This window comes from Dendropsophus ebraccatus, chromosome 2 (genome assembly GCF_027789765.1).
Source record: "Dendropsophus ebraccatus isolate aDenEbr1 chromosome 2, aDenEbr1.pat, whole genome shotgun sequence".
Taxonomy (NCBI): domain Eukaryota; kingdom Metazoa; phylum Chordata; class Amphibia; order Anura; family Hylidae; genus Dendropsophus; species Dendropsophus ebraccatus.
In genome coordinates, this window is record NC_091455.1 from 31,127,064 (window position 1) to 31,154,696 (window position 27,633).

General features: G+C 44.8%; 1 protein-coding gene across 1 annotated transcript; it reads right to left on the reverse strand.

Annotated features, from left to right (window-relative positions):
* Positions 1-41: 41 nt before the first annotated feature.
* Positions 42-26,781, reverse strand: CTHRC1 (collagen triple helix repeat containing 1). The gene is made up of 4 exons (XM_069959864.1): positions 26,538-26,781; positions 6,387-6,608; positions 937-1,153; positions 42-443 (listed from the first exon to the last, which is right to left on the reverse strand). The coding sequence occupies exons 1-4, from the start codon at positions 26,664-26,666 to the stop codon at positions 301-303; spliced, it is 711 nt and encodes a 236-aa protein (XP_069815965.1). The 5' UTR covers positions 26,667-26,781; the 3' UTR covers positions 42-300.
* Between the last annotated feature and the right edge of the window lie 852 nt (positions 26,782-27,633).

Here is a 27,633-nt window from a genome sequence, read left to right on the forward strand (position 1 = left end):
TTTTATTAAAAACAAACTTGTAAGTAAGAAAAATCCAACCATGAAAAATACAAGACGCGAGGCTTCCATACTGAGAGTCTAATGAAATAGGAGCTGATAAAGTAAAATTGTCCTGCAATTTACTGGAAGCTCGCTCAGACGAGGCTTATTAGTAACATGGTATAGAGAAGAAGCACCATAGTATTCATACAGTATGACCCCTCCCCAATGGTCGCCCCTCCCCAACAATTCCTGCACATACAACACATAATGTTTTAACAGGAAATCTGTTTTGGTTTTTTTTTCCCTTTTTTTTTTTTTTTATTTGGGCAGCTCCTCAATAATGATCCGTGACACAGAGTTCCATCCTGTCGAGGCGTCTCCTCTGGGGTAGTCGGAGCAGGTGCCCACCCAAACAGCGACGTCAACCAGTCCTGAGCTGATCCCTTCACACAGCCCTTCCACTGGGGAAAAAACATAAAAAACTTAATGTGTGAGATTTTTTTTTTAAATTAAACTAATATATAATTTCCTTTTTAAGTAAGGAAGAAAGGAGAACTAAGTCACATAGGCAGATTAGTACAGGGCTATTCCGGCAAATTAAAAAAAATAATAATAATTTTTTTTTTAATATAGTTATATAATTATATTAATTTAAGAAATTATTTTTATAAATTTATTTTTCACATAGATTGGCGGCAGCAGCAAGGATATACAGGGCCCCTCTGCTGCCACCAGTGGCTGTATTGGGAACTGCAAGGCAGCCAATTACATAACGCATTATAAAATGAATAGACTTTGAAATGTTCCTATTAATAAAAATAGCTATATTGTTTATAAAGCAAAAATTTTATCAGTTTCTATAGGTAACGCAGCGGTTTTCTCTATATTGGTATACATAACCTCAGCCCCAGTTTTGGATGGGGCTGTATTTCCTGAGATCCGGTCTCATTGTACCTGTGGAGGTGCGGTGGATATTTATTGTGGAGTTGAATTCTGCGCTGCCCTGATCCAGATAGATGATGGCCTCGATGGGCAGGGGACCCGCACACTCAGCTCCATTAAAGGTGAAGTACCAGCGCTGGCAGCAGGCCGTCTTACACTTAAGACGCAGTGAGCCGCTGAAGACGACCCTCAGAGCGCTGTGAGAGCGCATCTTGGTGAAGGTACATTCCTAGGAGATGGGAAACAATACAGGTGAGTTCTTTTACTTTGGTATCTAACAGTCCCGACATTGTAACATTTCACCTCAGCATTAATAGAATGGTCTTATAGGACAAACTAGTTAGTTTTAAAGAGGAACTCCAGCAAAAAAAAAAATTACAATGAAAATCAACTGGTATCAGAAAACTGTCAGGAACTGTCCAGAGCAGTATCAAATCCCCATAAAAAGCCTCTCCTGCTCTGGACAGTTCCTGACATGGACAGAGGTGGCACTGTGTCAGACTGGAAAGAATACACCACTTCCTGCAGGACATACAGCAGCTGATAAGTACTAAAAGACTGGAGATTTATAGATAGAAGCAAATTACAAATCTATATAACTTTCTGACAGCAGTCGATTTGAAAGAAAAAAAAATTTTTTTTTTTTTTTTTTTTTTTTTAAATAGGCCATCAATATCCAATCATTTGGGGGGCTTTATTCCCGATTAGCTGATCCTGCAGCTTATTCACTTTATACTAGACACAGCTCTAGACATTCAGTACTGGCTTTACTTAGTAATGCATCCCATCCCATTGAAGTAAATAGGACTAGCTGCAATACCAGGTACAATCACTATCTAGTGTATGGAGCTGTCCCTGGCAGGAAGTGGCTTGTTGGTGCCCAACCTCCCTTGACGTTGAGCATCCTAAGTGCCCTGCCAGTCCTCCACCCTTAAAGAGGTTATCTAGCATTAGGAAAACATAGCCACTTTCTTCCAGACACAACACCACTTTTGTCTCCAGTTCAGGTGTGATTTGCTATCAATCTCCATTCACTTCAATGGAACTCAGTTGCAAAACCTGCACTCAAACTGGACACAAGAGTCGTGTTGTCTCTGGAGGGAAGTTACCATGTTTTTCTAGCACTGGTGGGGTGTCCCACCACGGGTGTTGCTGATGTATACACACTTCGCAAAAACCTGTACTGTAAGTAGAAGTTTTGCCACTAGATGTCGCTAGTATGTATATCTTGTACCTACATATTGCACAGCTGTTGCACTCAAGGGGTTATTGTTTTTGTGATTTGTGCACCAATAAGAGCTCTTTCTCTTCTCCACTTATCTCCATTCTTCTTTATTCGTTGCATTCTCTTCTCAGCTACACACAGCAGGTATTATATACCCTGCAAGAGGTTCTCACATGGGGAGAGGAAGTGTAGTCATAAGAAGTCTTAGTCTGATTACCGTACAGAGAAGACGCAAGCCAGAACGGTCCCTACAGCAGTCACGTTGGGCCCTGTCTTATTCCAGGTCCCCTGGTAGAGGACGAGCTCAGTGTAGTCTAGTCTACAGACACACATGGGAAACAAGGACACTCTTTTCTTGAAAGCAGCACTTCTACACACTATGCAGTGCTAAGCGCTCACGGAGAGGACAAGTGAGGGATCACCCCAGCCCACGCTGTGAACAAGTCTAAAAGTGCAGGACAGTATCACGACGCAGAAGGAACTGATCCGGATAGAGCAAAGTTTCTAGAAGCCTATGTACTCTATCTCGCAGCGCAGGTGTGATCAGAGAACTCTGACCACTCTTCTCAACCCAGGTAACAAGGTCTGGGGCTTGTGTCACCCTCTAGGACGGGTTGCCCGACATTGGTGGGCAATAGGTGGTGCGAAGGCAAAGGTCAAAACACGGGTACAAGTATTCTCTCTACTTTCAAGTATTCTACTTTTTCTACTTCTAAAGTAACAGCAGAGCATAGTACTACACTGGGTTGGGACTCTCTCAACATTCTCCTCTCTACTTCTCTGAACTTACTCTACTTGTCAGCACGCAACCAAGTCAGCACGGCTATTCTACCTCTCAAGCTCTCAGCACAAATCCTGTCTCTAAAGTCTATTGTCAAGTAAGAAGTCTATTGTATATCACTGTATCAAGTATTCCTGAAGTAAAGAAGAGTTTATTTATGGTAACGGGACTCAGTGATTATTGCCTAAGCACCTACACAGTAATCACATCCCCCCTTTCTGTGGGTGGAGATACCAATAGTCCGGGTGGGTCACAACTCCACTCCAGACCACCGTGATAAGACCTTGGCCACATGCAGCATGACAATGCTGGGACCTGTAGTCCTACATTAGTTGCAGTTTAACACAGGCCAATCAAAGTAGTGATAGACAAGGAACCTAAATGGTTTTTCCAATGTGTAAAATAAATTGGAGACTGTCCCTGCAGAACAAGCCTAGCCGGCGGCTATAGGACAAGTGATCAATTATGTGACATCCTCATACGGTGAAATTAAGTGTGATGTTATAGCCTGTGGCTGCGGTGAGTGAAGGAATCTGCAGTCTCATCATGAGTCAGGGGCGGTAATAGCTTCATGTAGGCCGAACAGAGGAAAGAATACGAATATTAATAGGGAGAGCTTATGGCCTCTCACACTTCAGTAGACTCACCCCAGCCATGGATAGGAAAGAACGACTAACATGGCATTAAGATTCTCTACAAAAAAAGTGACCACTATACCCAGTGTATGTGTAATGTGTGTGTGTATATGTATGTATATATATATATATATATATATATATATATATATATATATATACACACACACACACACCCAGAGATACAAAAAAGTGACCACTATACCCAGTGTGTACGTGTGTGTGTGTATATATATATATATATATATATATATATATATATATATATATATATATATATATATATATACACCCCCAGTATATGATGGAACGTAACATTGGGCACAAAAATCTAGTCTAGTCTTCGCAAAGAGGTGGTCAAGCTCAAGCAGTGTCATCTAAACTAGTGAATCTTATTACTTGTCTGTAATTTTTTTGTATCTTTATTTAGATTCTTTGTTACTTAGAAACTAAATCTATTTCCTAGTAATAGTGACTCATTGGATTGTGCTTGAAGATATTCACTGTAAATGAGCTCATCTGTAACAAATCTAAGTGATTCACAACTACAATTAATTATATATATATATATATATATATATATATATTTATATATATATATATATATATATATATATATATATATATATATATATATACATATATATATATATATATATATATATATATATATATATATATATATATATATAATATTTTAGTGTCATATTTGTAGTCATAAATGTTACTCATGCGTTTTCTGTGGCGACCACATTATGGGGCGTTTTATGGGAGGCAAGTGTGAGGGTCCATTTACACAGAAAGATTATCTGACAGATTATTTGCCAAAGATTTGAAGCCAATGCATTTGAAAAGAGGAGAAATCTCAGGCTTTCCTTTATGACCTGATCTCTGTTTATAGTCTTTTTCTGGCTTTGGCTTCAAATCTTTGGCAGATAATCTTTCTGTGTAAATGGACCCTTAGAGCCCTATTACAGGGAGAGATAATCATCCAGATTAGGCCAATTCAGCTGATCATCGCTCCGTGTAATAGAGACAACAATCAGCCGATGAAACGATCATCCAATAATCATTTCTTTAGGTCCAAACCTAAAATCATGGGGTGTCGAGCGCACATTGCTACATGTAAGGGTGCCTTTACACAGAGAGATTTTTCTGACAGATTTTCGAAGCCAAAGCCAGGAATGAATTTCAAAAGAGGAGAAATCTCAGTCTTTTCTTTATGACCTGTTACCTGTTTATAGTCCGTTCCTGGCATTGGCTTCAAAGATCTGTCAGATAAATCTGTCTGTGTAAAGGCACCCTTTTAGTGATGTGCAGACGATGGCTAACTGTGACATCACTGTGTGTATTATCCCTGTACTGTGACATCACTGTGTGTATTATCCCTGTACTGTGACATCACTGTGTGTATTATCCCTGTACTGTGACATCACTATGACTATTATCCCTGTACTGTGACATCACTGTGTGTATTATCCCTGTACTGTGACATCACTATGACTATTATCCCGGTACTGGGACATCACTGTGTGTATTATCCCTGTACTGTGACATCACTATGACTATTATCCCTGTACTGGGACATCACTGTGTGTATTATCCCTGTACTGTGACATCACTGTGTGTATTATCCTTGTACTGTGACATCACTGTGTGTATTATCCCTGTACTGTGACATCACTATGACTATTATCCCTGTACTGTGACATCACTGTGTGTATTATCCCTGTACTGTGACATCACTGTGTGTATTATCCCTGTACTGTGACATCACTATGACTATTATCCCGGTACTGGGACATCACTGTGTGTATTATCCCTGTACTGTGACATCACTGTGTGTATTATCCTGGTACTGTGACATCACTGTGTGTATTATCCCTGTACTGTGACATCACTATGACTAGTATACCTGTACTGGGACATCACTGTGTGTATTATCCCTGTACTGTGACATCACTGTGTGTATTATCCTTGTACTGTGACATCACTGTGTGTATTATCCCTGTACTGTGACATCACTATGACTATTATCCCGGTACTGGGACATCACTGTGTGTATTATCCCTGTACTGTGACATCACTATGACTATTATCCCTGTACTGGGACATCACTGTGTGTATTATCCCTGTACTGTGACATCACTGTGTGTATTATCCTTGTACTGTGACATCACTGTGTGTATTATCCTTGTACTGTGACATCACTGTGTGTATTATCCCTGTACTGTGACATCACTGTGTGTATTATCCCTGTACTGTGACATCACTGTGTGTATTATCCCTGTACTGTGACATCACTATGTGTATTATCCCTGTACTGTGACATCACTGTGTGTATTATCCTTGTACTGTGACATCACTGTGTGTATTATCCCTGTACTGTGACATCACTATGACTATTATCCCTGTACTCTAATGATTTGGGTGGTGTAACATCTATGTGTGTATAGACTCTGTGTTATTTTCGTCAGTCTTCTACCATGTTACCAGGCCTGACAATTTCATGTTCCGTCTGTCCAGCAGCTCCAGTGCATGTTACACTATTGTACCATATGAGGGATTACCAGGCCCTCTTTTGGTGCGTTTACACAGACAGATTTATCTGACAAGATTTTTTTAAGCCAAAGCCAGGAATGTATATGAAAAGAGGAGAAATCTCAGTCTTTCCTTTATGACCTGTTCCCAGTTTATAGTCTGTTCCTGGCTTTGGCTTCAAAGATCTGTCAGATAAATCTCTCTGTGTAAACGCACCATTACACTTGCCAATAAAAAAAATCCAAGCTAGAAACCAGTAGTGTTATAAACCACCACATACTGCTATTTTGCCCAGATCGATGCCATAGTTGAGTGCACTCCAGGCGCATTGCTTGAAGTTAGGTGTCCAGGGCTCTTGTAGACTCTCTCTCATACATTCTCCCTTTTCTCCTCTGGCCCCGTCCCGTCCTGGGATTCCTGGGGTTCCTGGGATGCCATTCACTCCTGGAGTTCCATCTCGGCCAGGCGGACCCATGCTGCCCTGCATACATAATCCATTATACTGCAAAAGAGGAAAAAACAAGATCCGTCATATAGTATTATAATGTTATAACGTAAAGTATAATATATACATATAGTATAATACATAGTATCATAACAACAAGGTCACAATCCGAGCATAGTCCCTAAAACCTAATTTACCTATTCAGATTTAGCTTTTCAAGCCTGGTTTGATAGGCTCCCTATAATGTTTGTTTTTACAACTATTCTTTTATTGCTCTAAAATTGGGATGGGGAACCTACAGCTGTTGCAAAACTACAGTTTCTATCAAGCTTTGGCTGTTTAAGCATGGTGGGAATTGTAGAAAAAAATGTGCAACTATTCTTGATTACAAATCTGCTGCTCTTTGTCTACAGCTCTCATGCAGATCTGTGTATCTCCATGGTAACAGACTACAAACAAATCATTTGTAGTCTGTTCCTGCAGTCATACTACTTTTTATCTGTCCTGGAGTTCTTGCCATGCTCACTGTATCTTATAGAGGTACTGTCACCGATCTGAGTGTTCAGGCCGTGACCTCTAGTGAGAACGCAACAGAAGAAACGGTGCTCAGCACATTCTTTTCCTCTTGTCACGTGACAAGATGGTCCCATAATGAAAGTATATTGGACATGTATTTTTTCACTGAAACAGAGCAGGTATAGGATTGCGTGGCAGCTCCACTCAGTCTATACTGTATATTGCTCAGGGTCTGAACACTCAGATTCTAACAGATAAAAACTTTTGACATGTCAAAAGTTGTTTGTGGTGACAGGTACATTTTAAGGGGCTACTCCAGAGACTTTTTTTTTCTTTCAAATTAACTGGTTTCAGAGAGTTATATAGATTTCTATTTTACTTCTATTTAAAATTTCAAATGTTCCAGTACTTATCAGCTGCTGTATGTCCTACCGGAAGTGGTGTATTCTTTTAAGTCTGACACAGTGCTCTCTGCTGCCACCTCTGCCCATATTAGGAACTGTCCAGAGCAGTAGCAAATCCTGTTTTGTACAGTTCCTGTCACAGACAGAAGTGGCAGCAGAGAGCACGTGTCAGATTAAAAAAAATACACCACTTCCTGCAGGACATACAGGAGCTGATAAGTACTGGAAGACTTGAGATTTTTTAATAGAAGTAAATTACAAATATGTATAACTTTCGGACACCAGTTGATCTAAAACAAAACAAAATATTTTGCCAGAGTACCCCTTTAAAAGAGAACCTTTATCTATATAGGACCCACCACTATGACCCAGAATCAAAGCCAAGATCTTTTATCATTTATTGGAATAGACACCTTTTTAGGAGAAAAAAAACATCTTTACAAAGGCAGAAGACAGTATGACTACACAAGATATGTTTGTAGTCTGTCACCATGGAAAAACATAGCTCGGCCTAGTAACTGTGTACACAAAATATATTAGACTTTTTGCGAAGTTATTTAATTTTTTTTCTCTTCGACGCTTAAAAAAAAAAATAAAAAAAAAAATATATATATATAACCTAGGGATGTTTGTTGTACAACTATTACCGCCATGAATTGTGAAAAGAATTAGACAGCAAGTCACATACAATGTTAGATTATACACAGTTCATCCGATCTGCCCTGAGGATGCTTTAGTCTTTACTGCAAACGCGTTTCCAACAAAAGAAACATAAACCGCAAACAGTGAAGCCATTCTGGCCGTGTCACCCCTACAAGTCAGGACTGACGCAAATTGTAGATTTTGCCCTGGAAGCAGAAGGAAATACCTAGGGTCCCGGGCTTCAGTCTCTGAGCTGGAAAATGTGACTCAATCAGCTGTGAAATAAGAAAGAATGAAAAGAGCAGTAAATCTGCCAGAAGACGGAGCGAGAGCTGAAACCTCTCTCCTGGCCAAAAATCACTTGGGATGCAGTGAGCCAAGATATATGAGCACTTCTATAGAGTCCCCGCTGCCAGACATCTCATTGACTGCCTGCATTGTGCGGCCATAGACGTATGTCTACTCCGAACGCCTGCAGACATTTTGTACGTCTCTGCCAAGTCCTTTCTCTGTCTACAATCAATTAGAAACACTGCGGTGATCTAAGGTGAAACTAAAAAGGATTAGCTAGTTTATTAGCAAGTTATAAAACAAGTTATAAAATCGGGTTTTGTAAACTAACAGCAGATTTTAAATACTTAAAGGGGCATTCCGGCGAATATATATAATATATATATATATATATATATACATTTTTTAATAATATAACGTGTCAGAAAGTTATATAGATTTGTAATTTACTTCTATTTAAAAATCTCAAATCATCCAGTACTTATCAGCTGCTGTATGTTCTGCAGGAGGTGATGTATTCTTTTTAATCTGACACAATGCTCTCTGCTGCCACCTCTGTCCAGAGCAGTAGCAAATCCTTCTTTGTACAGTTCCTATCACAGAGTATAGCACACAGCAGAAAGGGAACACGACTTCCCTGCTGCCACCAATGGCTGTGTTGGGAACTGCAGGCCTGCTCAAGCTTTTTTCTAGTGAAAGTACCCATATCAATCAGTGTTAAATTCACATTATCACTCGGAGGCAGCTACAATCAACCTAAACCCTATCATTTAAAGGGGGCTTAAATTTATTTTCATGCTGCCTGAACCACAAGTCATTGGGGTGGCCCCCAATGTCTTCTCTCTGCCCCACCGGCCTTGATTTATAGATCTCAGGTTATATTCAAACAGGGAGAAGATGCCAGTGAATGGTTCAGGCAGCATGAAAGTGATAACAAGTCCCCTAGAATTCTACTGTATTGAGCACTTTGGCGGTAGCCAACATTGTTATCATTTGGCTGGGCCCCCTGAGATCATTATTCTGTTTCCCATACGGCTTTACTAGGCATTGCTCCCACCTAGCCAGAATCCTGCTCCACACTGATGAGGGGCAACACCCCGAAACAGCCGTATGTGGATAGATACCTGGCCTTGGTTTTCCCCTTGTCGTAACATTGACTTATAGGGCCATTTAATATAATGATATGCCTACAGGAGCCACCCCTTAGCTGGGTCCTTCCCAGAGGGATATCTGGCTAGTCCTGTGTTTCGAGACTCTTAAATGAGACTCCATGGGCTCTTTTTTGCATATTCGTATTTCCCAGGGGGCAATGCACCTAGGATTTCACTGTATTGAGCACTTTGCCCAGCAGCCAACAGTGTGATCTTTAGCTGGTCTACCTGAGATCAGCGATCTGTTTCCTGTATGGCTCCTGTATTTTCAAATCAGAAAGGTATACAGATTTGTGAATGACCTGTATTTAAAAAACTCAAGCCTTCCAGTACTTATCAGCTTCTATATGTCCTGCAGAAAGTATATTCTTTCCAGTCTGACACAAGGCTCTCTGCTGCCACCTCTCTCCATGTCAGGAACTGTCAGGAGAGCCTTTCTATGGGGATTTGCTACTGCTCTGGACAGTTCCTGACATGGACGGAGGTGGCAGCAAGAGGACTGTGTCAGACTAGAAAGAATACTTCATTTCCTGCAGGACATACAGCAGCTGATAAGTACTGAAAGACTGGAGATGTCTAAATAGTAGTAATTTACAAATCTGTATAACTTTCTGACACCAGTTGATTTGAAAAAACGAAAAAAAAAGAAGAAAAGTCTCCAGAGTACCCCTTTAAGTGTATGGCTACATGAAGGAAAGAGAAGGATGTGGAGCTTTTAGTCTTCTAACATTATACTGTGAAATAATTCCATGATTCTGGATCTGGGATGACATGGCTGGAGTTAATCGTACGCACATCACGCAGAGGAGACGCTCCCATTGTTTGGAATATGAACATACATATTAGGTGTAATGACTTAACCTGTGCTCAGATATTTGCTGTGTAATGTACCATGAAATGAGGAGAGACCTTGACTAAATTATATAGCATGTTCACGTCAAAACACCTATTGTTGTATGGCTTAGGCTGCCTAAGGATTAGCTTCACCATAGCAATGCTAGTTATACGGAGTGACAGCCGCCCATAGGACTCCAGGTAACAGTATCAGACGCGTTGTGGTGCAGCTCAATTAAAAGAATGAGCTGGCATGTCATCACTGGCTGGATCCAGGGCCTGGAATGGGAGGGGTGGGAGACCAACTGTGAGACCCAACAAAGAAGGGGAAGCTTGGGTGTTCAATGAGACCCTTGGCTTCTCCTTATTGAACCTCTCCACATTCCATTACAGCTCACATCACAAGTGTCAGGAGTGAAGTGGAAGAATATATATTTTTTTTTAAATTGAATGCGAGATGGACACAGTACAAAATACAGAAAAAAAGAAAAACAAACCCATAAATCTTAAAGGAGAAGTCCGGTAAAAATTCTTATTAAAGTATTGTATTGCCCCCCAAAAGTTATACAAATCCCCAATATACACTTATTACAGGAAATGCTTATAAAATGCTTTTTTGCCTGCACTTACTACTGCATCAAGGCTTCACTTCCTGGATAAGATGGTGATGTCACTTCCTGGATAAACATGGTGATGTCACTTCCTGAATAACATGGTGATGTCACTTCCTGGATAACATGGTGATGTCACTTCCTGAATAACATGATGATGTCACTTCCTGGATAACATGGTGATGTCACTTCCTGGATAACATGGTGATGTCACTTCCTGGATAAAATGGTGATGTCACTTCCTAGATAAAAATTGTGATGTCACTTCCTGGATAAAAATGGTGATGTCACTTCCTGGATAACATGGTGATGTCACTTCCTGGATAACATGGTGATGTCACGATCCGACTCAAAGAGCTGTGCGGGCTGTGGCTGCTGGAGAGGATGGCAGGGGGACACTGAGGGACACAGGGCACTGGAGGGACACTGAGCATCCCCCTGCCATCATCCTCTCCAGCAGCCACAGCCCGCACAGCTCTGGGAGTCGGGTCATGACATCACCATGTTATCCAGGAAGTGACATCACCATGTTATTCAGGAAGTGACATCACCATGTTATCCAGGAAGTGAAGCCTTGATGCAGTAGTAAGTGCAGGGAAAAAGCACTTTATAAGCATTTCCTGTAATAAGTGGGGGCCAATACAATACTTAAATAAAAAATTTTGCCGGACTTCTCTTTTAAGCAATAACATCACATACATTGCTCCTGTGGTGTTGCCAACATTCACTGACCTCAATGGATATGTAGCATATGTGCAATAAGAGGCCTTTAATTGTTTGTAGTGTCATGTGAATGATGTCGATGTTTTTTTTTTTTTACTGTAAGTCAGTTTCAGCTCATAGTAGTCAAGATCCCACACAGTCCCACTCTAAACAGTTAGAGCGCAAGTGTCAAGGAGGTGTTGCCAAACCACAGCATGCATGCATGCCTTCTCCCTCCCCCACCCCTTACTGCCTTGCATGATTGATGTATGGCTCCATTTTAGCACTAAACCCTGTATATCAGTAGGATAGGGTGGGGGAGAGAGCAGGTGTGCATGCTGCGGCTCAGTAACGCCTCCTTGACACTTAAGCTCTAGTCAGCATGACATGGAGCTGACAGATTCCCTTCATGTAAACTGTGCAGTACCTTTCCCCCCTGTGGTAGCACTGAAGGGAAACGAAACACTTGACATTGGTTTCTCCCACAGCTGATCACTGATTATCCCAGCACTGGAATACCCCTGGGTTCTTATCGATTGGGAACCAGGCAGCAACTAACAGGTTATTTGACAAAAAGAATGATCCCCTTTAGGCCTATAGTATAAATTATTTTATTATGACAGCTATGGGGAAAAAGTAACAAGCATATGTGTGTCTACTATACCTATAGAGACCTATGGAGACTATGCACATCCCACCCCAGATAACATAGTGCCATAGATTACTATACCTATAGAGACCTATGGAGACTATGCACATCTCACCCCAGATAACACGGTGCCATAGATTACTATACCTATAGAGACTATGCACATCTCACCCCAGATAACACGGTGACATAGATTACTATACCTATAGAGACCTATGGAGACTATGCACATCCCACCCCAGATAACACGGTGCCATAGATTACTATCCCTATAGAGACCTATGGAGACTATGCACATCCCACCCCAGATAACATAGTGCCATAGATTACTATACCTATAGAGACCTATGGAGACTATGCACATCTCACCCCAGATAACACGGTGCCATAGATTACTATACCTATAGAGACCTATGGAGACTATGCACATCCCACCCCAGATAACACGGTGCCATAGATTACTATACCTATAGAGACCTATGGAGACTATGCACATCCCACCCCAGATAACACGGTGCCATAGATTACTATACCTATAGAGACCTATGGAGACTATGCACATCCCACCCCAGATAACACGGTGCCATAGATTACTATACCTATAGAGACCTATGGAGACTATGCACATCCCACCCCAGATAACACAGTGCCATAGATTACTATACCTATAGAGACTATGCACATCTCACCCCAGATAACATAGTGCCATAGATTACTATACCTATAGAGACCTATGGAGACTATGCACATCCCACCCCAGATAACACGGTGCCATAGATTACTATCCCTATAGAGACCTATGGAGACTATGCACATCCCACCCCAGATAACACAGTGCCATAGATTACTATACCTATAGAGACTATGCACATCTCACCCCAGATAACATAGTGCCATAGATTATTATACCTATAGAGACCTATGGAGACTATGCACATCTCACCCCAGATAACACGGTGCCATAGATTACTATAGCTATAGAGACCTATGGAGACTATGCACATCCCACCCCAGATAACACGGTGCCATAGATTACTATCCCTATAGAGACCTATGGAGACTATGCACATCCCACCCCAGATAACACAGTGCCATAGATTACTATACCTATAGAGACTATGCACATCTCACCCCAGATAACATAGTGCCATAGATTACTATACCTATAGAGACCTATGGAGACTATGCACATCCCACCCCAGATAACACGGTGCCATAGATTACTATACCTATAGAGACCTATGGAGACTATGCACATCCCACCCCAGATAACACGGTGCCATAGATTACTATCCCTATAGAGACCTATGGAGACTATGCACATCTCACCCCAGATAACACGGTGCCATAGATTACTATACCTATAGAGACCTATGGAGACTATGCACATCCCACCCCAGATAACACGGTGCCATAGATTACTATACCTATAGAGACCTATGGAGACTATGCACATCCCACCCCAGATAACACGGTGCCATAGATTACTATACCTATAGAGACCTATGGAGACTATGCACATCCCACCCCAGATAACACGGTGCCACTGTGTCCGTCTATGTCTCCGCTGTATAGAGTTGCAGCAAGGATATAATTTAGGGATATCATTCGCCAGCATAATGCCAGTGGTCGGTAAATATAGCATCAGATATTGTAGGATGCTGCTTTGGCGTCTGCTTTATATCACTGAGCCAGAATGTAATTGCTACTAAACAAAGAATATGAAGACTGAAATTGCAATGAGGAGAATGGTTATCTGTAAGAGGAAATGAGAATCACTGTCCGTCAGTATTCCACCATTCACCGCGTCATAGAAGGGACTGGACGGCAAGCATATGATGGTTTTAGCCTGTCCCATTAAGATGACCCCATGACTCCATGATAGTGATGGCAGCCGCTGTTACATATGGCACTTGCTCCACCTTCCTCCTTATACTTGACCCTCCTGCTCCTTCCTTCCACCTCTGCTAGAACACGTTACCCATCATGACGTATGTACAAGCCACATCAGCTAATAGAACTGAACAGGCAAGATTGACTGGTCACTTCTCTGGGGTCTCCTGGGACATCACCGTAGGCTATTACATTATAGAAGTAGGCTAAAGCCGGCCATAAACATTATATTCAAGTTGGCCAAACCAGCAGATTCGGGAGAATTGGCTGCTCCTCAAATGTATAAGGTAGGTACCGCACTCCTACTGCAGATTTCTGGGAAGAGAAGGGACCGGCGTGTAGGGTTTCAACATGCCTGATGCTTTAGTTCTTTGGAAGATAAGCTGACGCCTGTTATATACAATCAGAGTCTATTCTAGCTTTTCTGCTGCTTGAAGCATGAATTCTTCCTTGCTTGAAGCCTTCCTCTGGATCTTTAGGTCCGGTGACTCTCAGATCAGGATAATAGAGGTCGGGTGGGAATGACTGCGACACGTTCTGTGGTCTCCACCAGCCCTGGCCTGAGATTCACCGGATCAGCTATTCATAAATAGGCCGGTAATATTTCATTACAATGTTGCAATGTTATGTATTTCAATTTACTAAATTGACCATGATGGATAATAATAATAATAATAATAATAATAATAAATAAATAAAATCAAATATTTTCAGGGGTTTTGCTTGAGCATATTCTTGTGTATATACTAACGCATCCTACACATGACCGAAAAATCTGTCCGTATTTCTCATCAGGACGGATTTCTGGACCCTAAGGGGTACACTAGTCACGGACACCCTTCCAGATTTTATAGTTCCTGCCCAAGTCCACCCCCCCCCCAGCCACCTCAGACCTCACTCTGCAGTGATTACCCCCAACTCTCAAAGCTGGAACCCATAACTACAAGTCCCTGCATGACTAGGCTGCACAACTACAACTCCCAGCATGGCTGTTGCATATCTACGGTAGAGATGAGCGAACTGTTCAGACTTTTGGTCCGAATGCAGTTCGCTCTCTCGTCATGCCTGTGATCCTGGACGCATAGTTGCGCTCCCGGGAATATGCGGCCAGGATATTCCAGGGAATCGATGTTGAAATCCCTGGAATATCCTGGCCGCATATTCGCAGGATCGCAACTATGCGTCCGGGATTACAGGCATGACGAGAGAGCGCCGATGCCGTCGGACCAGTCCGGCCTAAGTCCGGCGGTCCACTCATCTCTAATCTACAGCTCCCAGCATGGCTGTTGCACAACTACAGGTCCCAGCATGATTAGGCTGGACAACTACAACTCCCAGCCTGCCCCCTACTGCACAAATACAACTCCCAGTGTGGCTACTACATAACTACAATTCCCAGCATGGCTGATGCACAACTACAACTCACTTCATGGCTTTTCATGTTAGTGAATGATGGGAGTGGTAGAGCTGTAATGTATGGCCAGCTTAACATCTGGAGTTTGTATATTCTTCCTATGTTTGTTCAGGTTTTCTCTGGGTGTTGCAGTCCACCCCCTACTATCCAAACACATAGAGATCAGTATTTATTCTCAAGTGTCTCTATTTTGGAGTTAAATTTGCTGTAGATCCAAATCCTTCTAACCCACTGTGCCCCCTATATGACTTATATGACTCCTTATATCTCACCAGTCAACATCATAAGCCATGATATTCATCAGCCCAGTGTCTTCTTGAGCTCTAAGGCTGGGGTTCACATACAATTTATGAATGCCCCCCCAATTGTTGGTGAGGCGTAGCTGGTGGACAGTTTTCACAAAAGTGACTATGTTCTGCACTATGTTCTGTCATTTTGCTGGATGCAACAATCTCTAGTTTAGCAACATTATTAAGTCAGGAGACTGCTGGAAAGTGACCTCTACAGCATCACAGCAAAAGGTGACAACAACAGATAGAGAAGACAATAGATCAAATGTGTCCTATGGAAAGAACAGGTTCACTTTGTCTATGTCCATGGGGCTTTGCCATTAGGCATGTAATGAAACATAGCTCAGGCAAGATGGCTGCCCCATAGTAATGTACTAAAATAAAATTGCCAATTGACATCTATGGGTATTTTGAGCACTATATTTTATGCTATAGGCTCCTTGTGTGCTATAGGCCCCTTGTTTGCTATAGGCCTCTTGTGTGCTATAGGCCCTTTGTTTGCTATAGGCCCCATATGTGTTATATGCCCCTTGTGTGCTATAGGCCCCTTGTGTGCTATAGGCCCCATGTTTGCTATAGGCCCCTTGTTTGCTATAGGCCCCATATGTGTTATATGCCCCTTGTGTGCTATCGGCCCCTTGTTTGCTATAGGCCCCTTGTGTGCTATAGGCCCCTTGTGTGCTATAGGCCCCTTGTGTGCTATAGGCCCCTTGTGTGCTATAGGCACATTGTGTGCTGTAGGCCCCTTGTGTGCTATAAGCACCTTGTTTGCTATAGACCCCTTGTGTGCTAAACGCCCCTTATGTGCTATAGGCCCCTTGTGTGCTATAGGCACCTCATGTGCTATAGGCCCCTTGTGTGCTAAAGGCCCCTTGTGTGCTGTAGGCCCCTTGTGTGCTATAAGCACCTTGTTTGCTATAGACCCCTTGTGTGCTAAACGCCCCTTATGTGCTATAGGCCCCTTGTGTGCTATAGGCACCTCATGTGCTATAGGCCCCTTGTGTGCTATAGGCCCCTTGTGTGCTATAGGCCCCTTGTGTGCTATGGGCACCTTGTGTGCTATAGGCCCCTTGTGTGCTATGGGCACCTTGTGTGCTATAGGCCCCTTGTGTGCTATGGGCACCTTGTGTGCTATAGGCCCCTTGTGTGCTATAGGCCCCTTGTGTGCTATGGGCACCTTGTGTGCTATAGACCCCTTGTGTGCTAAACGCCCCTTGTGTGCTATAGCCACCTTATGTGCTATAGGCCCCTTGTGTGCTATAGGCCCCTTGTGTGCTATAGGCCCCTTGTGTGCTATAGGCCCCTTGTGTGCTATAGGTCCCTTGTGTGCTATATATCCCTTGTGTGCTATAGGCCCCTCGTGTACTATAGGCCCCTTGTGTGCTATATATCCCTTGTGTGCTATAGGTTCCTTGTTTGCTATAGGCCCCTTGTGTACTATAGGCCCCTTGTGTGCTATACGCCCCTTGTTTGCTATAGGCTCCTTGTGTACTATAGGCCCCTTGTGTGCTATAGGTTCCTTGTTTGCTATAGGCCCCTTGTGTGCTATAGGCCCCTATAGGCCCCTTGTGTGCTATAAGTTCCTTGTTTGGTACACGTCCCTGATTAGATTGATTGTACTATACAGATAATGACAAATATATAAACAGACCTTGCATCCCCTTAGACGATCACTATGCACCCGCCATAGTCAGTCTACACAGTGGAATTTTGAGCCGGATGAATCATGCATCAGATATCTGCACTATCCTATATTTTTGTTCTTTGTGCGATCCCACTTCAGAAGCCCCGCTATGTAACTGCAGGCAAAACCCAGGCACATCATGATGAATAGACGTAATAATACATACAGGGAGACAGATTCCCAAGCCTAGCAAACACAGACTCACAGAGGGTACGTTCACACACCGCAGGTCTGCCTTGGTTGGAGGCCATGGTTCCTATATCTTTAGAAAAAGAATAAATTATAAGAACATTCCTAAGAAATCTATGAATCTATGAAAAAGCTCGTCTTCACCTTAGAATACACCGAATATGTCGAAAAAAATCCCAAACCAGTAAGTGTTAGTAGGAGGGACAACATGGAATGGAAGCGATCAGATCTGCAAACATTGCCTGAAAACAATATGAATCACTTCATAAGACAACAATCGGCCTCTTCTCTGTCTGTTCTAGTAAATCTTTGTATTGCCTATAAAACAACAATTCTGTAATGTTTCTTCTTATAGCTCTGTGAAGTGCCGTTCCTCTTTTATTTCTAGGAGAATTGTATGACTAAACAGTCAACTGGGTGTTACTGCTTAGAGGGTGTGTCCCCGCCCTAACCAATCAGAGCTGACAGTCCAGACAGTGTTTGGGACACGCCCCCAACTGGTAACAGTCGCCCGCGACGCCCCCCCTTGCCACTGCACTGCCCCCTTCCCATTCCCTCTTGTGACCGCAAGCAGGGTTTTGCTTGCGATCACAAGAGGGAGACTGGGACGGGCCCCCGGCTGCCACACGGCTCGAGGCTCCCGGCTCCATGTCTGTCCCGTCCCCAGCTGCACACGCACCATAGAGCTCTGTGTACTCTGGGGATGGTACTTCCAGCGCAGTAACCTCTGTGCCGGACGTAACATTCCTGGCGCGCACAGAGCTCTATGATGCATGTGTGGTCGGAGACGGGACAGACATGGAGCCGGGAGCCGCGTGGCAGCCGACAGGCGGGCAGATGACAGGAGGACATAGACACGGTGGGGGAGCGAGTTGTCAGGTGAGTTGTGTGTTTTTTTTTGTTTTGTTTGTTTTTTGCACAGACTGGGGGCCATTATAATGGGCATCATAAAGGAGGATTACAATGGGGGCCATCTATAACGGGGGATTACAATGGGGGCCATCTATAAAGGGGGTATTACAATGGGGGCCATCTATAAAGGGGGATTACAATGGGGGCCATCTATAAAGGGGGGATTACAATGGGGGCCATCTATAAAGAGGGATTACAATGGGGGCAATCTATAAGGGGGATTAAAATGGGGGCCATTATAAGGGGGTTACATGGGGGCCATTTATATGGGGCCATTATAAGGGGCATCTATAAGGGAGAAACATTGGGGGGCCATCTATAAGGGGGACTACATGGGGAGTGTATGCAATAGGGCATGTACTATAGTGGACCACAGAGGGGGCATATACTATAAGGGGGTCACATAGAGTCAGCCTACCCACTAAATGAGGGTGTAAAAGGGGCCAGTACAGATGTGCATTGTGTAAAAAATGAGGATGGTGACAAAGTGAGGAGCCTAACATGTCTGTCTGGCAGATTCTGTTGATTCGTGGCTCGGAGAAGTTCTTATAACGGCCCAGGACAGAAGAAGAAGATGAAAAGGGAAGAACTCTGATCAGAGAAGACGTACCATGTGAGTCACCTGCACTGTAATGTATATGGTGTACAGAACCTGTGTAGGGCTGGGTACCTCTATATGACTGTATGAGTTGATAGTGATCTGAGTACAGTGGATGTTATCCAGTAGCAGCGGTGGTGTTAGTCATTATGTGTTGGTGTTAGTCAGTAGCAGCGGTGGTGTTAGTCAGTATGTGGTGGTGTTATTCAGTAGTGGTGGTTTTGGTCAGTAGCAGCGGTGGTGTTGGTCAGTAGCAGCGGTGGTATTGGTCAGTAGCAGCGGTGGTGTTAGTCAGTAGCAACGGTGGTGTTAGTAGCAGCGGTGGTATTAGTCAGTAGCAACGGTGGTAGTCAGTAGCAGCGGTGGTGTTAGTCAGTATGTGGTGGTATTAGTAGCAGCGGTGGTGTTAGTCAGTATGTAGTGGTGTTATTTGTTACTTGTTATCTGGTACTGTGTTTTATTGGATTTAGTATTCAGGATCTGGTCAGTAACAATATGGCAGTTGTGGTGTGGCGGTATTATTTCCTTCCTATATACTGGTATTATTGGCAATATTGGTCTCAGTATACAGGATTTGGTTAGTAACAGTATGGCGGTAATATGTATGGTGATATTTCCTATATACTGGTATTATTGGTAATATCAGTCTTGAGATTCTCTGCTTATAGTGGTATATCCTCTGCTTATAGTGGTGTAGACTCTGCTTATAGTGGTATAGCCTCTGCTTATAGTGGTATATCCTCTGCTTACAGTGGTATAGCCTCTGCTTATAGTGGTATAGCCTCTGCTTATAGTGGTGTATCCTCTGCTTATAGTGGTATAGCCTCTGCTTATAGTGGAATAGCCTCTGCTTATAGTGGTGTATCCTCTGCTTATAGTGGTGTATCCTCTGCTTATAGTGGTATATCCTCGTCTTATAGTGGTATAGCCTCTGCTTATAGTGGAATAGCCTCTGCTTATAGTGGAATAGCCTCTGCTTATAGTGGTATATCCTCTGCTTATAGTGGTAAAGCCTCTGCTTATAGTGGTGTATCCTCTGCTTATAGTGGTAAAGCCTCTGCTTATAGTGGTAAAGCCTCTGCTTATAGTGGTGTATCCTCTGCTTATAGTGGTAAAGCCTCTGCTTATAGTGGTAAAGCCTCTGCTTATAGTGGTGTATCCTCTGCTTATAGTGGTATAGCCTCTGCTTATAGTGGTATAGCCTCTGCTTGTGAAGATGCGCTTGATCAGCCGTTCACAGAGTCTCTCACAGAGGGTACAAATTGGGTACAAACATTCCTACAAATGTTTGTTTGACCAATAATACCACTTTGTTAGGTAGATGTGTTCATGGTGCGTATTTCTGACCATGATGGACATTTATTTAAAGGAATTAATATGGAAGCCATTCAGAGACACAGAGTTCATTGGATCCATTGGACAACTGTATTCTGCACATCACAGGCAATGAATGCCTAAACACAACACAGCTATTGCAACTAATAGCACAAAATCCCATTGAAATCAAAGTGGGTACCTCTAGAAGCTGTCTAGCAGAAGGCGCAGGATCTAAAGTAGACCCAACTCTATGATATCCATAACGGGCACAAAGAGAAGTGCTCCGGCTTAGAGTTCCTCTATAGCTTCTTCTCCTGGATGGTGTAGATGCCCTACAATATTAGCTATTAAAGGAGGTGGAAACCAGACCAAAGATTATGCTACTCGTCTCTCCAATAAAGACCCCACCCCTGTTGAGTGGAGAGGGTCCTATTTTGGAATAGATCTTTATTTTTGTCACAGCCGCGGCGGCGTCCCGCGTTCCGGGCCGCCGCCGCGACCGCTTCCTGCCCCATGCAGCAGCCGGTGTCCATAGTCGGGGACCCGGCGCTGCTATCACCTCGGCCCCGGGGGGCGCCTCACCTCTCCACGCTCCTGTCTCCCGCTGTGCCGGCCGGCGCGCGCGTCCCCGCCTCCTAGGGCGCGCGCGCGCCGGCTGTCTCAGATTTAAAGGGGCAGTGCGCTCCTAATTGGTAGTTGCACCTAATCACTCCCCTATAAATCCCAGCTTGCCCTGTTCCCTGTGTTGGAGCCTCTACATGCTTCCCATAGCGTTTGGCCCAGCTCCCTGTTGTTCCTGTGTCCTGTCCGTTACCTGGTCCCAAGTCCCTGTTCCTGAGTCCTGTCCGTTACCTGGTCCCAAGTCCCTGTTCCTGGTTCCTGTTCCCCTGTCACTCCACCTGTTCCCGTGTCCAGCCTGTCACGTGCTCTCTCATCTGCAGACTATTGCCTGTGCCATCTCCTGCCACGCCTCGCCTGCCGACACCAGCAACCAAGCCAGGGGTAGCGACCTGGGGGTCGCCTGCCGCAGCAAGTCCATCCCGCCTTGCGGCGGGCTCTGGTGAAAACCAGCGGCCCCTTAGACTCCGCTCCCTGGTGAGGTTTGTGCCATCGCTGGTGCCGGTCCAGTGGATCCACTACTCCGAGCGTTACAGTAGGCTCCAACCCTGGATCCCGGCGAGGTGCCCGATCTCCGTGACGTCGCCAGAGTGGTCACTCAGCAGGCGCAACAAATCCAGAAACAGTCACAGCAGATCCAGCAACTCACTGCCGCCTTACAGCAGCAGACTACTGCCCAGCGCACACCACCTCCTGACGCTTCTTCTTCACTCCGACTGGCCCTCCCAAGCAAGTACTCTGGGGACTCTAAGTTGTGCAGAGGATTCTTGACTCAGTGCACCATGCACATTGAACTTTTGAGTAGTCAGTTTTCCACCGAGCGCTCTAAAGTGGCTTTCATCATCAGCCTATTAGAAGGTAGAGCCCTGGCCTGGGCCACGCCACTGTGGGACCGTGATGATCCAGTTGCTGCCAATCTCCGGGCCTTCCTATTCGAGTTTCGCTCCGTCTTTGAGGAACCTGCCCGTGCTTCTTCAGCCGAGACTGCTCTCCTCAACCTCTCTCAAGGCAGCTCCTCTGTTGGTGACTACGCCATCCAGTTCCGCACCCTGGCAGCCGAATTGGACTGGAACGAGGCCGCCCTATTGGCCACCTTCAAGAAGGGCCTGTCTAGTCGTGTGAGAGACGTGCTCGCTGCCCGAGACCTGCCTACCTCCCTGAACGAACTCATTCTACTGGCCACCCGAGTTGATACTCGTTTTTCGGAGAGGGAGGAGGAGGTTCGGCATGAACATTTACTAACCCGTTCCCGTCGCCATTCCCAGCTGGCGCCGGTTTTCCAGAATCCTGACCTTTCGATGTCCCAACCCTCTCCTGAGATTCCTATGCAGGTGGAACGGGCTCACCTGACGCCTGATGAAAGAATCCGGCGCCTGGAGCAGAATCTCTGTCTCTATTGCGGTGGTTCCGATCACTTCCGGCTGGGATGTCCCCTACGTCCCCAAACATCCGGAAAATGCTCGCACCTAGGTCCGGTGGGACAGGTGTCCCTAGGTGTGAATGCCACCATTCCAAGTCTGTCTATGCCAGTTTCCATCCGGACTCTCTCAGGACGAAATCATCAGACTACTGCCTTCCTCGATTCTGGGTCAGCAGGCAGTTTTATTGCGGCAACATTGGTCCAAAGATGGCGGCTACCCGTGACCCGACTAGCCAGGCCCCTGACTATCTCCTCGGTCACAGGCGAAATTCTTACCGACCGTGTGTACTACCAGACCGCACCTTTAGTCCTCCAGGTGGGTCCTTTACATCAAGAAGAGATATCCTTCTACGTCCTGCCCCATTCTTCCCCCGCGGTCCTCCTGGGACTCCCGTGGCTGCAAGAACATGCCCCTCAACTGGACTGGAGAACCGGGGAGATTCTCAGTTGGGGTCAGGACTGTTCCAACCAGTGTCTCAGGTCACCTCAGACCAAGTGTACTGTGTCGTTTCCTGTCCCAGCCAAGCCTCTATCTGACCTACCGGCAGAAGACCAAGACTCGGCGGATGCCTTCTCTGCCGAGGTGTACCCTCTTTCCGTACCCAAGACTAAGGTCGGGTCCTCTCACCACCGGGAGAACTTACAGAAGGTCCTCGTCCACAGACCCACAGTCCCTTGCCATGTTTTACCGCCTGATCGCCTAGCACCAGTCGTCACCTCCTCGCTTCGGAGAGTACCCCCCGGAAAGACTCATGTTCACCCTGCGCTTCGAAGAGGTATTTTGAAGTGGGGTCATTCCTCGTTGGAGGCCGGGCACCCTGGAGTCCGTAAGACCGGCCAACGGATCTCTCGCCACTACTGGTGGTCCAGTTTGTTTCAAGATGTCAAAGACTTTGTGGCTTCCTGTGCCATCTGCCGGCAAGAAAGAGGGGGAGGCCAAAGGGGGGGGGTACTGTCACAGCCGCGGCGGCGCCCCGCGTTCCGGGCCGCCGCCGCGACCGCTTCCTGCCCCATGCAGCAGCCGGTGTCCATAGTCGGGGACCCGGCGCTGCTATCACCTCGGCCCCGGGGGGCGCCTCACCTCTCCACGCTCCTGTCTCCCGCTGTGCCGGCCGGCGCGCGCGTCCCCGCCTCCTAGGGCGCGCGCGCGCCGGCTGTCTCAGATTTAAAGGGGCAGTGCGCTCCTAATTGGTAGTTGCACCTAATCACTCCCCTATAAATCCCAGCTTGCCCTGTTCCCTGTGTTGGAGCCTCTACATGCTTCCCATAGCGTTTGGCCCAGCTCCCTGTTGTTCCTGTGTCCTGTCCGTTACCTGGTCCCAAGTCCCTGTTCCTGAGTCCTGTCCGTTACCTGGTCCCAAGTCCCTGTTCCTGGTTCCTGTTCCCCTGTCACTCCACCTGTTCCCGTGTCCAGCCTGTCACGTGCTCTCTCATCTGCAGACTATTGCCTGTGCCATCTCCTGCCACGCCTCGCCTGCCGACACCAGCAACCAAGCCAGGGGTAGCGACCTGGGGGTCGCCTGCCGCAGCAAGTCCATCCCGCCTTGCGGCGGGCTCTGGTGAAAACCAGCGGCCCCTTAGACTCCGCTCCCTGGTGAGGTTTGTGCCATCGCTGGTGCCGGTCCAGTGGATCCACTACTCCGGGCGTTACAATTTTAGCTATGAGGCTGCATCATCTATCTGAGCCCATTCTTAGTATATAATCAGGTTGCCCAAGACTGTGTCCCAACCATTGTCCAGATTGTTCTACTAATACTACAGAAAAAATCTGAGCTATAACATTTTAAAGGGAACCTGTCATTCTGAAAATGCTACCTGAGCTATCGGCATAATGTTATACAGCAGAAGGAGCTGAGCAGATTGATATATATCTTTGTGGAATAAGATTCAGTATAACTTGTAATTTATTGATAGAAATATCTGATGTCTTCATGCTAAGAGTCCAGTCCATTGAGTGACCCCGCCCACTGGACTCCTTAACACAGAATGATCAGGATTTTAATCAACAAGTTACAAGTTATACTGAATCTTTTCCCACAAAGATATATATCAATCCGCTCAGCTCTTCCCGCTCTATAACATGATGTCTATAGAGTAGATAGCATTGTCTTGGTGACAGATTCCCTTTAAAGACAACCATTATCTCCTTCCATGTTCATCAAGTGCGAAAGCGTTCCAATCACTACTTTTCTTATGAACGACATCTTTGTGCAGACTATGGCTTCTTTCCATCCGCCATACATCAATAAACTACCAGATTCTGCTGAACCTTGGGTGAACTCATCTGTGCAGAATAAGATTGCCCTGGACATGTGCTTATTCTTTTACATAGAATGCATATGTATAGTCCAGATATGTGACAGATAAATTCCATACAATAGTGTCTATACAAAACCACCTCAATAAGTGTCAGCATAACAGAGCCATACATTTCCCTCCTAATACACCCATACAATGCCATAGTAAAGTGGCAGGTGGTAAAGGGTCTGGGGCTTCAGGGCAGATGGGTAGTGTGACGTTCCTTGATCACATTTATAATACTGTCTGTATTGGAAACTTTGGGCTTCTTCAAGCACCAGATCCTGGATGCAATTGCTACCTCTGCATCCCCAAGAACTAACTCCTCGGATTTAGATTAGTAAAGGGGTAGTCCAGTGAAAATCTTTTTCTTTCAAATCAACTGGTTGCAGAAAGTTATATAGATTTGTAATTTACTTCTATTTAAAAATCTCCAGTCTTCCTGTACTTATCAGCTGCTGTATGTCCTGCAGGAAGTGGTGTGTACTCTCCAGTCTGACACAGTGCTCTCTGCTGCCACTTCTGTCCATGTCAGGAACTGTCCAGAGCAGTAGCAAATCCCCATGGAAAAACAGAAAACCTTTTCTGCTCTGGACAGTTCCTGACATGGACAGAGGTGGCAGCAGAGAGCATTGTGTCAGACTGGAACGAATACTCCGCTTCCTGCAGGACATACATCAGCTGATAAGTACTGGAAGACTTAGGATTTTTAAATAGAAGTAAATTACAAATCTATATATCTATATACCAGCTGATTTGAAAAAAAAAAAAAGACTTTCACCGCAGTACCCCTTTAATGGTAATACCCCATGAAGGTTTATATGTTCCCATCTTAATGAGCTCTAGGAGATTCAGTACTTGGACATTCTAAGAAATAGGGAACCTGGGTCCACTCCGAATCATGACTATGATATATTGATTATTATTGATTTATTGATATATTGATATGATACTTCATGATCCCTACAGTTGAAATCCATAATTTTGGAGACACTTATACACTTGGGTTAAATGCACAGGAAACCCAATGACCTATGAGTATGTTTTTGTAAGCGTGGTAGCGATATGTGCTACTTCGAGATAATCTATATAATCTATATATATATATATATATATATATATATATATATATTTATTTATTTATAGACAAATAAGGATTCTACAATGATATAGAATTTCATATTTCAGATTAACATACAGATACAGATTCCCAATTATATGGACCCATTCCAAACCGCCATATTGCCTTGATACTCATAGTGGGGGAAGGGGATCAGGAAATCCATAGAAACCTATTACGTAGCCAGAAACTTTCTATGTACCACGACGGACCAGCCTGATAAACACATCTGCATCTACTTAGGACACGTCCTCCACCCACGAATCACTTTACATACATAATGTATATGAAGCAGACAAGGCCACATTATACTGAGAAGTAAAGATGCATTGTGGACTTTATCGAAATCTTCAATCTCTATGGAAAAAAAATCCTATAAGGAAAGACTGAGGATGGGATGGGTGCAGGGGATCTATGGGAAAGTTGAACTCACTCTGTCTATGATGTCCAGGTCCTTCTGTCTCAATGCTCTCTGCTTCACTCTTTGGTTTTCAGGCTCAGATTCAGAAGGGAGAAGATGACAAGATGTGAACAGGAGAAGAGCAACCCAAAGTGCAAACATCCTAGAAGAAGATGGAGAAGATCCTAGAAGAGCAGGGAGTCTGCAGGCTGAGGAGCAGGATGCTGGCTGTGCTGCGGTGAATGGAGGTAGTGAGGGCTGCAGCTGAATCACACACTGTCTGCCCCGACTGAAGAGGGACTGTGTGTTATTACATCTATGACTGGCCAACCCCGGGGGGATAGAGGAATTCTCCACTCCTGAATCTTAACTCCTCACCACAGAGAACACGTGCGACCAACAAACCTTTTATTGACATTGAAAAGCCTTGGCCCCCCCCCCTCCACCAAAAAAAAGTTTTTGCCTAAAGTAGGTTCAAAGCAAAAGAGGTGATTAAAGTAACATATCCATTATACATATGGAATAATTGTCACTACCTTATGGGTTCTAGCTGGGCAAAAGATGCAACTCGAGCATCGACTCGACATTGTTCGGCATTTGAATACCGGTGGCTGAAGAATTACTATTTTGTATATTGCACAGCTGTAGATATTCAAGGGTTACTGTTGTATTTTGTGATTCTGTGCACCAATGAGAAAGACTCTTTCCTTCCTTCCTTCCTTCCTTCCTATCTCTCTCTCTTCTCTTCTATGCACTCTCTTCTCCACCAATCAGAGACTGTTACACACACCCTGTAGGAAGTAGTCACATGGGGAGAGGAAGTGTCCGACCACTTTTAGTTAGTTCTTCTCTGATTCTCAGTAGAGCAAGACACACAGATCAGGCTCTGCCAGGTTCCCTGTTCGGGGGTTGTGCAGCTTCTGGTGAGCTTCCGGCGGGCACACACTGCCTCTATCACAGGCCGGACCCGGCCTGTGATAGAGGCAGTGTGTGCCCGCCGGAAGACCCGGACCCGGCCTACCTCACCTGCCTCTGCTCCCCGGCCGCTCCCTCTTCCCCCAGCCTCTCCTCCTGCAGCTCCAGCATCCCCCCAGCCTCTCCTCCTGCACCCCCAGCATCCCCCCAGCAT

What these genes read in the sequence shown, in the direction of transcription:
- CTHRC1 (XM_069959864.1), bottom strand. Translation starts at nt 26,666, where the DNA reads ATGTTTGCACTTTGGGTTGCTCTTCTCCTGTTCACATCTTGTCATCTT. An exon ending in TCGATCTGGGCAAAATAGCA is followed by an intron (nt 1,154 to 6,386) that starts GTATGTGGTGGT and finishes CCCATCTCCTAG; the next exon opens with GAATGTACCTTCACCAAGAT. An exon ending in TATCCACCGCACCTCCACAG is followed by an intron (nt 444 to 936) that starts GTACAATGAGAC and finishes TTTTTTCCCCAG; the next exon opens with TGGAAGGGCTGTGTGAAGGG.